The 13725-nt window shown below is 42.2% G+C and overlaps 1 protein-coding gene across 5 annotated transcripts in view; it reads right to left on the bottom strand.

Annotated features, from left to right (window-relative positions):
- Positions 1–1321: 1321 nt before the first annotated feature.
- The window catches only part of Ap1ar (adaptor related protein complex 1 associated regulatory protein), a 32228-nt gene continuing 19824 nt past the window's right edge, over positions 1322–13725 (bottom strand). For 2 of the 5 annotated variants that reach the window (XM_048456704.3, XM_048456709.3), the window contains 7 exons: positions 11722–11818; positions 10314–10412; positions 8182–8237; positions 7525–7598; positions 7208–7336; positions 2849–3038; positions 1322–2658 (listed from right to left, as the gene is read on the bottom strand). In XM_048456704.3, the coding sequence (XP_048312661.3) occupies positions 2583–2658; positions 2849–3038; positions 7208–7336; positions 7525–7598; positions 8182–8237; positions 10314–10412; positions 11722–11818 (721 nt within the window). In that variant the 3' untranslated portion in view covers positions 1322–2582. Of the gene's footprint in view, positions 3039–7207; positions 7337–7524; positions 7599–8181; positions 8238–10313; positions 10413–11721; positions 11819–13725 lie in introns of all 5 variants that reach the window. The other 3 variants (XM_048456706.3, XM_048456705.3, XM_048456707.3) reach the window with 3 other exon arrangements.

The following is a 13725-nucleotide window of genomic DNA, read 5'->3' as shown; positions in this document are numbered from 1 at the left end:
TCTTCTCCTAAAATAAAGAAAAGTTTATCCAATAAAGGAAAGCACCAATAAATCACAGCTCATTCAAATGTAATCTGAGGAGGTAGGTCATAGCCAAACTTGGCAATATTGGACCTGTAGTTCTGACTTTAGAGTCTTAAGGATAGGGGAGTAAGGGGCTATGGACTCTTTGGAAAGCCTGAAGCCAGGTGTGGCATGGAGTCTCTGTATGGAGACCACTGCATGAAGATGTGAAGGTGAAGCCTAGATTGTGTTGGAGACCCCAGCGTGATGGCGATGTCAGAGCCCTGGAATGTCTGTCAAGTGGCATAGAGAGAGTGGAACCAGCCCTCGACAGAGAAGTGTGTTGCAGTCAGCAAAGCTGGAAGGATGGGTCCACGTAAGCCCGCTGGGATTGGACAAAGAGCTACAGGAGCTGGGAGTTTGCTCTACTGTTTCTGTCTGGCTTTGGTGCAGTAATTTTCTCGCTTTGCCACCATGCCTCCCTTTGGAATGGTACTGTACACTCTGCGCCACTGTATATTGGAAGCATGAACTTTAATTAGTTTTTCCATCTTGCAAAGGGTTACCATTAAGAGACTGCCTCAAGCCTCAGATGAAACTTTGCTGTGGGGATTTCTCAAGTTGGACTAAATGCACTTTATATTATAGTATGGTCATGGGCCTATGGGGGGCAGGAATTGGAAGCAAAATTTGATGGTCTGAATGAAAGCGGTTCTCAGAGGCTCATGTATTTGAGTGCTTTTTGTACAGCTGGTGTCACTGGGAGTGGCTGTGCTCTGAGTTCCAAACGCCCATGCCATTTCTCTGTTAGTTCTGTCGGCTTTGTGCTTGTGGATCAGATGGGAGCTCCCAGCTTTGCTCCAGCACCAGGCCTCTCTGCCTGCTGCCATGCTCCCTGCCATGATGGTCATACAATCCAGTCCTCTGGAACCATAAGTTCCCAATAGCTCCTCAGTCACGGTGTTTTGTTTTGGCAGGAGGAAAGTCACTAGGACAGTGTTCATCAACGTCTCTCATCAGAACAGGAAGTGAGAGAGCAGGGCCCCTCAAACTCTTCCCTACCCAGGAGATTCGCCAAAGTCTGCGGAACAAATGCCATTCTTAGCATTTTATAAACAAAGCAAAGGGAAAAAATAAAAAATAAACAACAATAAAAAAAAACCCAAAACACAACAATTCTTTTTCTTGGTAATTAAAGCATATTTTTACAGGTAGTTCCAGTCTTTTATCTTCATATCTGATTAAGGAAAATAATTATATACCAAGAGTCTCACTATCTGTACTGTTATGAAGCAATACCAGCAATATGCAAATATCATTAAATGTAAAAATGTTTATTCACAATCCTTGAGAAGTTACCATTCCTTCAGAAAATTCTTTATGAACAAAAGGCCAAAATATTACAACAGTAGCTTATGCCAAACCAAAAATATACATCTGATGTAATATAAACCTTAAAAAGCAGGAACACAGGCAATGTGAATATAGAGTATTTTTAAATTATTTCCATGGCACAACTGCAATTTAAATTTTAAGACACATATAAATAATAGCATAACCTAATGCATATTTACATATCAAAGTATCTTTATTTCTATGAGATTAAAAAATGACAAAACTGCAGATGTCATTGTATAGCAGTTCAGATATCGAAAGGGCCACACATCTTTTCATGGACAGAAGAACTTCACTATCTCTACCTGGGCCTTCCTGTACCGTTGAGAGCATGCACCATCACTGCTGAAGAGAGCAAGACAGCAAGGGAGAGAGAACAGTGTGCTCGCCACAGTGACACTCAGTCCTCAGCCAACCAAGGAATGCAGTTAGGGAGTGTTTCTCAGCCCTGGTCTTCCACGTGGATTCAGACACAGGCCGTCAATACACAGATACATTAGTTCCATCCCACAAAGCACCTTGTACTACAAGGCAAAGGAAAGGGCAATACAATCAACAGGACCTTTCATATCAGAAAGGATTTTATTTATTTGGAAATACCCGTATTTTAATGTTTTCTTAAATCATTCACAGAATATGTTCTGTGTAAAATCTTGCAGATCATTCACTGGAAATATAGAAATAAAAAATGAAAGCAAACACTTAAGATCTCAATTTAAAGCCAACATAGTGGCATGTAAAAGGAAGTAAAAAAAAATTTATATTGTTAACTATTATTTAATTATTACCAATTCAAAGTGTCCAAACTGAAAATTTCTTTAATCCTATTATCTTTTATTCAGATTGAGTAAACACTGAATTAGCATGTGTGGAAAGAAACCCATATATCAGCGTGATTTGGGGTCATCTCCAATTAACTGCTGACTACTAGACAACCAAATTAAAGGAAGTTGTCAAAGTAAACGATGCTGGAAAAGGGACCAGCCTTCTAAGTAATTCCAACATCCCTCCTTCATGGTGCCTTTATATCTGCTGAGAACTAACAAAAGACTTTTAGATTTTTATTTCTGTAATAAAATAGGTTTAGTAAAGCAGTCAAAGTAAAATAAAAATGATTTAAGATGCAGAACTCTGACCAGGGTGAACAGGAATGCCGTGAGTGTTTGATATGTCAGATCACTGCGTCAGTCCTGGGACACAGAGGGCAGATGTTGAGACCGCGCCTGACCGAAGCGTTCAGCTGTCTCTCCACTCCTGCTCCTACGAAAACAAGCACTTGTCACAAGGTTCCTATGCCACCTTACAAAAAGGCTCAGCACCCATCTGTACATTCTAGGTGATTTTTAACATTTGGTAAGTAGGTCACACAGTTTCATCCTATCGGATCTGTTGATCCGTATCAGACTGCTTGGTGGCAGAATCTGACAGTTCTAATACGGGATTCACAAACCCGGAGTACTCCGAATTGCCGTTATCATCCATCTCGGCGCTGACGAAGTCGTTCTCCCACTCCAGCCCGTTGGAGTCATCAGAGGCGGACGTAGGGTTGCTGCCCTTCTTGCTACTGTACTTCAGTGCTGCCCGGAGGATGTCTTCTTCTGTCTTTGAGCGCTCTCTCATTGGCAGCATCCGATTCATTCCTAGCATAATAAAAAGTTGTATTAAGGAACTTGCCAGCTAAACCAGCATAGAGGCACACACCTTTAACTCCAGTACCCAGCAGGCAGAGTTTGAGTTTGAGGCCAGTCTGGTCTACAAAGTGAGTCCCAGGACAGCCAGGGCTATAGAGAAACTGTCTCAAAAAACAGACAAACCAACGAACCAATCAAGACTTGTTGGTTTAATACTAGTTTGAGTCTTGTTTGACTCTAGTGAATTAACCTAGTGAATTAAACTGGGAGCCAGTCCTGCAGAAGCTTTCTTCAGAGAAAACCTGGGGTGCGATCACCACATATCACATGTCTCTGATAAAAACGCAACACTGGTCACCTGATAAGATCTCTGAAGGGCCACAAATCAAACACAACAGAGACTGGGAATCCACTGCTCTGAGTCTCATAAGGCCTCTCAGTAGCTTTGCCAAGGTCTTTTCCCTACCGGACAAAAGCTGCGTTTCCTGGGGAAAGGTGAAGACTGCATTGCAGTGGCGATGAGACAGGTTTTCCTGCACCTCCCTGGTCCCTGCTAACACTGCCTGCACTTCTGGCTCCTTAGCCGACCCTGTGAAGTTAAGTGGAGCACGAGCACCAGCTACACAGGGAGAGAAGAGTCTGCAGCAGACAGGTACGTGCCCACGAAGTCACACAGCTATGAAGTAGAAAAGGGGCTGAACCCAGGGCCTCTCTGCGGGCTGCAGTCTCTACTGCTGAGCTTCATGCTGGCCAAGACTGAATTCTAGCGCACCGGGTCTGGCTCCAAAGTCTGTGTTCTCGTGCTGTTTCGGTTTCTCTACTGCACTAGATTGCAGTTGTTTTACAGGTCTAGATTTCATTCTGGATATAAATTGTTAGGAACATGAATCTCAAACATACCGAAGCAGATGGAGGGGAGAAAGAACAGAAATTCCTAAATACTAATCTTCATTGGTAAAAGAACTAAAATCCAGGGTGGGCAAAGAGATTCTAAGGACTAGGAGACACAACCAACTCCACCTTCTGACCTTAAGGAATCAGCTCTCACAGTAAAGAAAGAAAAAGGAGTATTAAACCTTTACTACTGTTGTCTGTCACTCCCGAAAAAAATCAGACTTAACTCAATAAAGCAACTTATTATACCAGATGAGGACATTATAAAAATATGACCAGCCAGTCTGGCAATATTAGTAAGCCCAGGTCCTAGAGACCATCTCAAAAGAGAAGAATGATAGCTCTAGAGGGCTGACATTGAGGTTGGCTCCCGCCTCCACACATATGTACACACACACACAAACACACACACACACACACACACACACACACACACACACACACACACACACACTGTGCATATACACACATCTGCATCCACCAAAATAGAAACCTATGTAGGCTGAGAACTCCTAAGACTGCGGATTTGCACCTTGGACTGAAATTCCTCTAAAGGAAGCGGCAACTGTGTATTGACCATAAAGGAGGTTTCCAGTGGATTCTTTCCTCTGCCTATGCTGATTGAACAATTTTTTTTTAAATAACCTGAGGCAATCTAATCTAGGAATATGATTGGCACATGTAGATGACAGAGTAGATACGAACGCACTGGTGGCTGGGATCCCAGCCTACATTAAGGTACGCACAGCCCTTAATGGGGGCGCCACTGGGAAGATTAAACAGACTAACGCGGCCTGTAACAGGGCTATGTAAGCTCTGCCTGCCAAGTCTTCTAACTGACAAACAAACCAGCGTGATTAAAGGGTATCTAAGATCCACTCCATTTCAACATTTTACGAACTGTTTAAAGCTTATGATTTTCCTTTAAGTTCTATATTCTGTAATTCTTTCTTACATTGTCTGTTTTTAAACATGAAGATGAAAAATTGGATCTTAATAAAACTGTGATGAAAACAAGTAAATAACTATAATTCTGAGCACTTGTATGTAATACCATTCCCTGTATTAGGTGTTTCATATATTGAATGTTTACCATATTCATTTCCCCCAAATATTTATTAATTTTTTATTATTTCTTTTTTTGTGTGCTGAGCATCCAAGCCAGGTCCTTGCACATGCCAGGCAAACACTCCACCTCTGAGCTACACCTTCCTTAGACAGATACTTTATTGTTTAGCAATATATAGCAATACATTAGCACTTATATAAAACATGAAAATTATCCTTTATTATTATCCCCTTTTGAGGATGAACAACTACGACTTAGAGAGATTAAGTAATCTATGTAAGATACTATGACTTGGAAGACTAAACAGATAAAATTCAGACTTCTATAGAACAATAGCTTATGTTCTACAAAAAAAAACCTTAAGAATTAAATTGTTCGTTTATAGTGAATTAGACATTAATCAAGTTTTGACTTTAAACTTTTCAGAAAGATGTAGTAATCCCTCATGTGGAAAGCTCCCTGAGTTAGGTTAGAAACATTTTTTAAAAACTTAACATTTGCTTTCTAAGGGAAATAGATAAGATCTTCTGAGAAAATTGGGAGGGGGAGAGGGGATGGAGGAGCATAGGGGAGGAGCGGGGAGAGGAAGGGATTAAGGGGAGGGGAGGAGGAGAACATGAGGGAACAGGATGGTTGAACTGGGGGAGGGACAAAGAGGGAAAGCAAGGAAAGCAATTATCTTGATACAAGGAGCCATTATAGGGTTAGGGAGAAATCTGGTACTAGAGAAACTCCCAGGAATTCACAAGAATGACCCCAGCTAAGATACCTAGCAATAGTGGAGAGGGTGCCTGAACTGGCCTTCCCCGTACACAGACTGATGACTACCCTAATTTCATCACAGAACCTAGACCCAATAACTGACAGAAGCAGATGCAGAGATTCACAGCTAAGAACGGGCCAAGCTTTTGGAGTCCTGTGGAAGAGCGGGAGGGTGGATTATATGAGCAAAGGGATCAAGATCATGATGGGAAACCCAGAGACAGCTGACCCGAGCTAGTGGGAGCGTCTGATTCTGGACTGATAGCTGGGGAACTTACATAGGACAGAACTAGGCCCTCTGAATGTGGGTGACAACTCTATGGCTTGGGCAGTCTGTGGGGCCAATGGCAATAAGACCAGGACTTATCCCCAGTGCATGAATTGGCTTTTTGGAGCCCATTCCTTATGGAAGGATACCTTGCTCAGTCTAGATACGGGAGAGGGGAGGATGTCTTGGTTCTGCCTCAACTTGATACACCAGATATTTTTTATCTTTTCTGAGGAGTGGATGGGGGGAAAGATAGGGGGACAGGGGTGGGAAGAGGAAGAAGAGAAAACTGTGTTTGGTATATAAAATGAAAAAAGACCTTTTAAATAAAAAATTGACATTTGCCTTCGAAATCCCAAGAAACATGAAAAACTTCAGTAATTTTCTAAACAATTTATCATGAAATGATAATTGATAACAAAGCAATAGTCATGGGTTTGCAAGATGGCTGAGCTGGTAAAAGTGCTTGCTGACAAGCAGAATGGCCTGAGCCCAACCCCTTCCCTGTCGTTCACACACATTGTGGTGTGCACATGTGTGTGGTGGGATAAACTTTTTGCACACAGTGTCACTGATTGGTTTAATTAAAAAGTTGAACAGCCAATAGCTGGGCAGGAATCTGGGCAGAGAGGATGCTGGGAAGAAGGGAGATGCCAGAAAGATGCAGAGGAAGCAGCATGGGCAATACAGCATAAAGGTAACCAGGCCATGTAAAAGAATGTAGAGGAAAAGGTATGGGTTAACTGAAGCTATAAGAGCCAGTTAGAAACAGCCTAAGCTATCAGCTGAGCTTTCACAATTAATAGTAAGTCTCTGGTCATAACTGGGAGTTGGCTGGCAGAATGGAGAAAGACTTGCTATACATGTATACACAAACACACACACACAAACCTACACATTAAGAAACAAATAACAGTAATTGTCAGCTGGGTGTTGGACTCACGCCTTGAAGCCTGGTACTCAGCAGGCAGAGGTGGTGATCTCTATGAGTTTGGGCCGCTTGGCCTACAGAGTGAGCTCCAAGACAACTCAGACTACACAGTGAAACTCCACTAAAGAAAAAGTCTGATGATAATTTTTTAATGGGCTTGAATATACTAAATTTAAATACCACTAAACACAAGGCAGAAAACATTTGGACCAACAAGGGTCAGTGTGACTCCGAGGGACAACAAGGTGACAGACCTTCTTCATCTTCCCACTCCAGGTCTAAGGAGGTGCTGTCGTCATTCCCACTGGTCGACTTGGTTTTGGTCATTAAGTCACAGCTGCTTTCAGTATTTGGTGTCAGTACCGTGGCATCGGATGAGAGTCCTGGAACACACACCAAACGAACAAAATGTCACCGTGCTCTTCCCACAGCAGCCGTGTGCTTTCTTCTCTTTTCTTGGGTAATGATTGTCTCTCTAAATCTTAATGTTTCTCCAAACTTCCACAAATACAACTCTTAATGTGGTAAAAAGTAAACTGAAAATGTGGAGAGAATCTTTTAAAAGACTTACTACTACTTCGAAAAACTTCGTACTGTGACTTCATGTTTCTCAAACAAGATTCGAAGTCGTCTTCTGGTCCTGCACTGTAATAAAAGTGAATTTAGAAAATGCGTCTGGAATAGACGAACAGAATGAATACTTATGTGAGTGACGGGATTTCTGGCCTGAAGTCTCTTCCCCAAGTTATAACTGCTGTATAATCAGAATATTCTGGTGAAAATTTTAATGCTACCATGAAACTGAAAACAGATTAACTGTGAAGACCAATCCTCAAAGCTGATTGGTAAGTTCAACTTCACAATAACCCTCTACCAACAAGCATGGGCATGTTCTTCATTAAGGAAAATAAACAACGAAGGTTGCTACCAACTTACCTGAAGGAGTCCAGTTACCACAGCCCTTTCTACATGAAGATGCTGTTACCCTTACAAATGCATCAAAGTCATTATGAATAAATGATCATAGAGCTAAAAGAAAAAGTCCCCAGTATTCTCTATGATAATGTCTTAGAGGAAAGTATATGAGTGTATATATGAAAGGGTGTTAAGGACTGAACCTGGGGTCTCGAGTGTATGAATACATTTACAAACATCTTAAGAACAGTGGTCTGTCTACATATAAGACTTTCTGCCACAAACGGAGGAGGAAACACACGTTGCCCTTTACCTTTGATAGTCTCCATTGCCAGGATGATAGCGCTGTGTAGCTCTCTGCTTTTCTTGCTTTGGAAACACAATGTAATACAGAATCATTTTGATGTTAACGCTTTTAAAAAATACCCATGCAATGCCAACATCCTTTGCCTAGTTTCTAAAAACAAAAAGTTAGCATTATTCCACTGAAATCTTTTCCTTCATCGCTACTTCTACATCCTTTTATTTAAGGACGGAATTCTTCTCAGTTCATCAGTGTGATGCTGTCAGACTGAGAATATCTAGTGTTGTGAACTGTACTGGACCCCTCATGTTCTCAACACTCTAAGAACCTCCATGACTAGAAGGGTAAGGCAGGAAGCCAGCTGTCAGGTCATGCTGCTGTCTTCTTTGACATGGAATAAGGAGAAATGTAAGGGTTTGGAAGGCTGAGCTGATTCGGGAATGTTAATGGCAGTGGATTATCTGGGACTCAGCACAGGCTTCTCTAGATCTCTCGGAGCTGTGCTTTGAAAGTGACTGTATATTCCTGGCACAGTGTAACCTTCTGCTGCTGCATCTTTTAAATACAGATGGCTACTTTCCTGCCTTAGCAGATTCAGTTACTATGAAAAGCAATGAACTAGCACGTGTCTGTACAGTTGGGTTCATGTATGATATGCAAATGATGTATTCCCAGAACAAGCATTTAGCCGTGGAAGCAAGAACACAGAGAACCTGGATTACCCACAGTGACACATGCTTCAGTGGAATGCTTTAACCTAGTGGTTCTCAACCTTCCTAATGCTGTGACCTTCAATACAGTTCTTCATGTTGTGGTGGCCCCCAACTATACATTACTTTTATTGCTACTTCATAACTATAAATTTGCTACTGCTATGAATCATAATGTAAAACTCTGATATGCAACCCCTGTGAAAGGGATCTTTTGATCATGACCCACAGGTTGAGAACCACTGCTTTAACCAGATACAGCAGAGAATTTATTATTGTAAAAAGAATGTCTATATTAAGAGCATCAAATAGTTTCATAGAAAGTGAAGTTAATTTTAACATTTTCTAGTACTTAGGATATATTAAAAAGGACACTTCCCCACAAGGACCCTGCTGAAACCCACCCCCCATGAAGAGAGAAAGAGAGAGGGAGAAGGGAGGGAGAAGGGAGGGAGAAGGGAGGGAGGGAGGGAGGGAGGGAGGGAGGGAGGGAGGGAGGGAGGGAGGGAGAAGAGAGGCGGGCGCATAGAAATCACAAAGACAGGATTTTTCAGTTTGTCTAAATCTCCATGTGATTTGAGTTTTGTACTCAACACTGGACCATAACACTCGTGGCAAACCCATCCAGGCAATGACGGAGGGAGACAGTAAGCAATGTACTGGGGCTAAGTACCACCATGCCTCGACTCTGGGTCTCCGGGGTCCCAGCTATAAGACCTGCCCTTCACCTTCCTCGTCTGTAGAGTAGGGATTTCAAATGCTCCCTTTCTCCCAGACTGCTGTGAATTTTCAACTAAGAACCTTCTTAGTAGCGTTCCTGACACTGCTATAAGAATTTGCTCCTGACAGTTGTCAAGCATGTGCAATAATGCCGTAACCCCACGTCACGGTAAGAGATGGTACATCTGTCTTTCCTGATAAGATGCCAAAGATGTTCAAGACTCTACCTCTTAGTGTCTCAGACACATAAGAAATTGAGAATTAAACAATACCTCTAGTGAGCCATGAATCATATATCTTGGCTTATATTAAGTATAAGAATCTTATAATTTAAGAAATTGTTTTAAAAAATCTTCATGAAAATACACTAAAATGCTTGAGAAATTATACTGAAGACCAGTTTTGAAATATTTGCCTTCTAAATACATTTTTCCTAAAAGGGTCTGAATACAGAGCCCTAGGATTCATCTTAGGCTAAACAAGGATCAGTTCCTGCTAATCTAAAGCTGTAGAGTACACAGTATCATGTGTATGTTTCTTCTACAAGGTCAGGATGGATTCATTTGCCTTTGAGGATCCTAGGGATATATGCGTAAGTACATCCTCTGCTTCCCAAGGAGCTGTTGATTCTAGCAGGAAAGTCCCAACTTGGAATAGTCAGAGAAAACAAGGAGAAGTAACCCTGGTGTGCGCTGGGGTCTTCCCCCTCACCTCCAGGAGCTTTCGCTGCCTTGCTGCCCTGGCTGCTTCACGCTGGGCAGCGTATAAAGCTTCTTCTTCTAGTCTTAACTTCTCCTCTTGTAAGGCTAACTGTACATGAACAAAACGGTAAGGATTAACGGAAACCAGAACCTGTCTAGCTGCTCTAAACACCAGCTATTCCGATTACAAAACAAAACAGAAATCATTGAAAATAATGATATCTACGAAGCATATCAATACTGCTATTTTTGTGGCTGCCCACAACATACCCCAGATGCTATGTAAGACATGACTGAGTTCTTTAGAAAATGCAATGCTCCTCATTTACAGTCACCATTTTAATACTTGTCACCCCAACTACAGTGGGTTTGGCCCTCACAAATCAAAGAGACCTAAATACAAGGCCAATCATATCTATGCTTTTTTCCGAATTCTGGTCTTTCCACTTAATTGACATCTATACGTATTTTTCAATTTTATTAGCATTCATCATTCAAAAACTGCTTTCCAATTTAAGCTCTTATCCTCCACAACAGCTTACACAGAAGCTCAGTGGTAGGTATTGCACATGAAACCTAAGTTAACACACCAGGTATTAACCTTCCTTCTTAGAGTACTGTCGTCATCTCCTGTGTAGATTAAATTAACACACTGTAACTCACTAATGGTTGATTAATAATAAAATTATTAGTAGTAATAAATATTACTATTTAATATGATTAGTAATAAAAATGTACTGTTTTTATTTTTACTTTAAAAAAATTCCCTCTGGTACTGCAGACTGAGCCCAGTACCTTGTACACTATAGCTGGCCTAGGGGACCAGAAGGTTAGTTCTGATACAGGGTCTCCTTAAATATATAGTTCAGGCCAACCTTGAACTTGCTATGTTCCTAAGGCTAGCCTCAAACTCATTCTCTTGCCTGCACTTCTCAAGTGCTGGGATTATAGGCACATAGCACCATGCCCAGCTCAAAAGACTGCTTTCAATGTGGAGTGGAAAGCAACTAATTCTCTTTAGTTCAGTGATAATGAAGCTGTGATCACAGGACATGTCCACAGATTTATGCAACAATTTTGACTGGTAGGGTATTTGGTTCACTGAGAACAAAAAAAAACCCAAAACAAACAAAACCTTAAACACGGCTCATTGAGAAACAGAGCAGCTGATTTAGGCTGGCTGCGGCAAAGGTGCTTGTTCTGGCTTGGCACTCCTGTTAGTGAACTGAGAACTACCTGTTTTGCTGCGACATCACATGACCTCTATCAAATCACAGTAAGGCGGAATAAGCTTCCACTTTGAAATCATTTTTCTCTGTAGTTATGGAAACAGAGGTCAGTGACTGTTGGTAACACACCGGTGAGACCCCCACCAACAGGCTTCACGTATATTCAATCAACCAGGGCACAGCACTTACCTCCCTCTGGAGTTTCCTATCCACGTCTTTCTGTTTTTCAGCAATCGAATCATAATGCCTCTCTTGTAAGTCAACAATTTCTTCCTCAGTAAGTGGCCTAAGAAACGGGGGGGGGGGCAAAACAAACAAAAGCCCTGCTGATGAACCTGAGTCCAAATAAAACATTCCAAAAGCCAGGGGAACGCTGAACTTTTCCTACCCAAAACTGTATGAAAGCAACCTGATACAGCTTCAATTGCTATGTGAAACTATAAACTGAACTACAATAGAAGTCTTCCTGTCGGTGTAAGATGATACGCTCTCTTTCCTCTGTAGCTGCCCATTAATAATACAGACTTGGCTACTCTCTGCACAGGCTCTACCTGACAGCTACCCTACACCACACCCAGACACTACACCCTACACTACACCCAAACACTACACCCTACACTACACCCAAACACTACACCCTACACCACACCCTACACCACACCCAGACAGCTCAGCACAGAGCACAACTTCAGTGCGCTGTACTCTCTTCCCAGGGCTCACAGCTAGTCTTGCCCTCCCACCGATCGCCCTGGGCTCCCTGGATGCTTCGTCCTTCCTCACACTGCTCCATCCAGCCAGTATCTCCTGGCCTCCACTCAGGACAGCGGGGATCTCATAGCAGGCCCCAATTCCTTTCTCACCACACACCTTCCTGTGTTCCTACCATCACACCAATTACTCTGCCTGTCTCTGGGCCCTGAACATTTCCCACTTTAGTCCTTTCTGCTGTGGGCTGCTAGGGAAAAAATGCGGCAACAATTTGGCCCTCAGTCTCCAGCAACAGTCCTTTAATTTACTCACGTGACTGCCTACATAACTCTGTAACTTTGTTTCCTATTCAAACTTTTTCTTAAAAGTAACTTAATTTGACTTCTACTCCCTTGCTTAAATATATCTTATTCTTCCTTCCCTCTCCTAAGGAGGCAGTAACCTACCTGAGGTCACTGCTACACTTAGAATTCATTCAAGCCAATGCTTTGCACGTATATCGTATAGAGGCAGCGATTACAGGTGAAGGCAATGAGATGGACGCAGATTAAGGGTGAGCACGTGGAGAACTAGGATTTAAATGCAGGTGGTCCAGCCCCCTGTTCCCTGTCCTCACGTCCTTGCCTCCCCCCCATTCATCAGCACACAGTCGTCAGCTTCCGCCACTCCAGTAACGCTGGACTCAACGGCTTCTGTGTCGTTAAACAACTTAAGTCCTTCCTACCGAAGTTTCATGAACAGGCTGAGCATCCCCCAAGCCTGGCCTGCCCCTTCTCATTTACCTTTTGCCTTTCTAGGCTGTGATGGTTCTTTCTTTCTACCACTTCTCATTCGTTTTCAAACTCTTCCACTGAGTGCCTATGTAATTCCCACACCACTCTTCCTCCCGCTCTATTTTATATCATCCTGCAACGCAGGTTTGCGAGCCCAACCCTCTGAGGGGGTGGGTGGGGAATGACCCCCTGATTTAGTAAATGCTAGATAAATGTTCTACCACTGAGCTGGTTACCCCTGGGCATGGCAAAGTGGGCTAAAATTATGAGCATTCAGAAGGATCAACAATTAAAGGCCACTCTGAACCACATAGAACTCGAGGCCAGTTGGGCTGTGTAGCAAATTCCTAATTCCAGACAAACACATCCCGAAACAAAGCAAAGTACAACAATACTAAGACCTTAGATATATTCATTTAAAAGCAAACTTAAAACTTCTCACGTAAAATATTTCAATTGTATTCCTTCCCTTCCCTTAATGCCCCCAGATCTTCTCTACCTCGTTCTCCATCCAATTTCATGCCCTCTCTTCTCCTGCCTCAAAAAAAAATAAACATAAAACAAAAAATGAAAACAGATAACTAAAAAGAAAATCAGTTAAGATAAAAAAATATCAAAACAAAACAAAAGGCTTACAAAAAATGCAATCTGTTTTGTTTTGGCCAAGTACTCCTGGGTTGGGGTTGATGTATATACATATACGTACATACGC

This window comes from Myodes glareolus, chromosome 17 (assembly GCF_982192425.1).
Source record: "Myodes glareolus chromosome 17, mMyoGla1.1, whole genome shotgun sequence".
NCBI classification, from domain to species: Eukaryota; Metazoa; Chordata; class Mammalia; order Rodentia; family Cricetidae; genus Myodes; species Myodes glareolus.
Note: the sequence above shows the minus strand (reverse complement) of the source record. Positions and strands in the feature narration are given on the sequence as shown.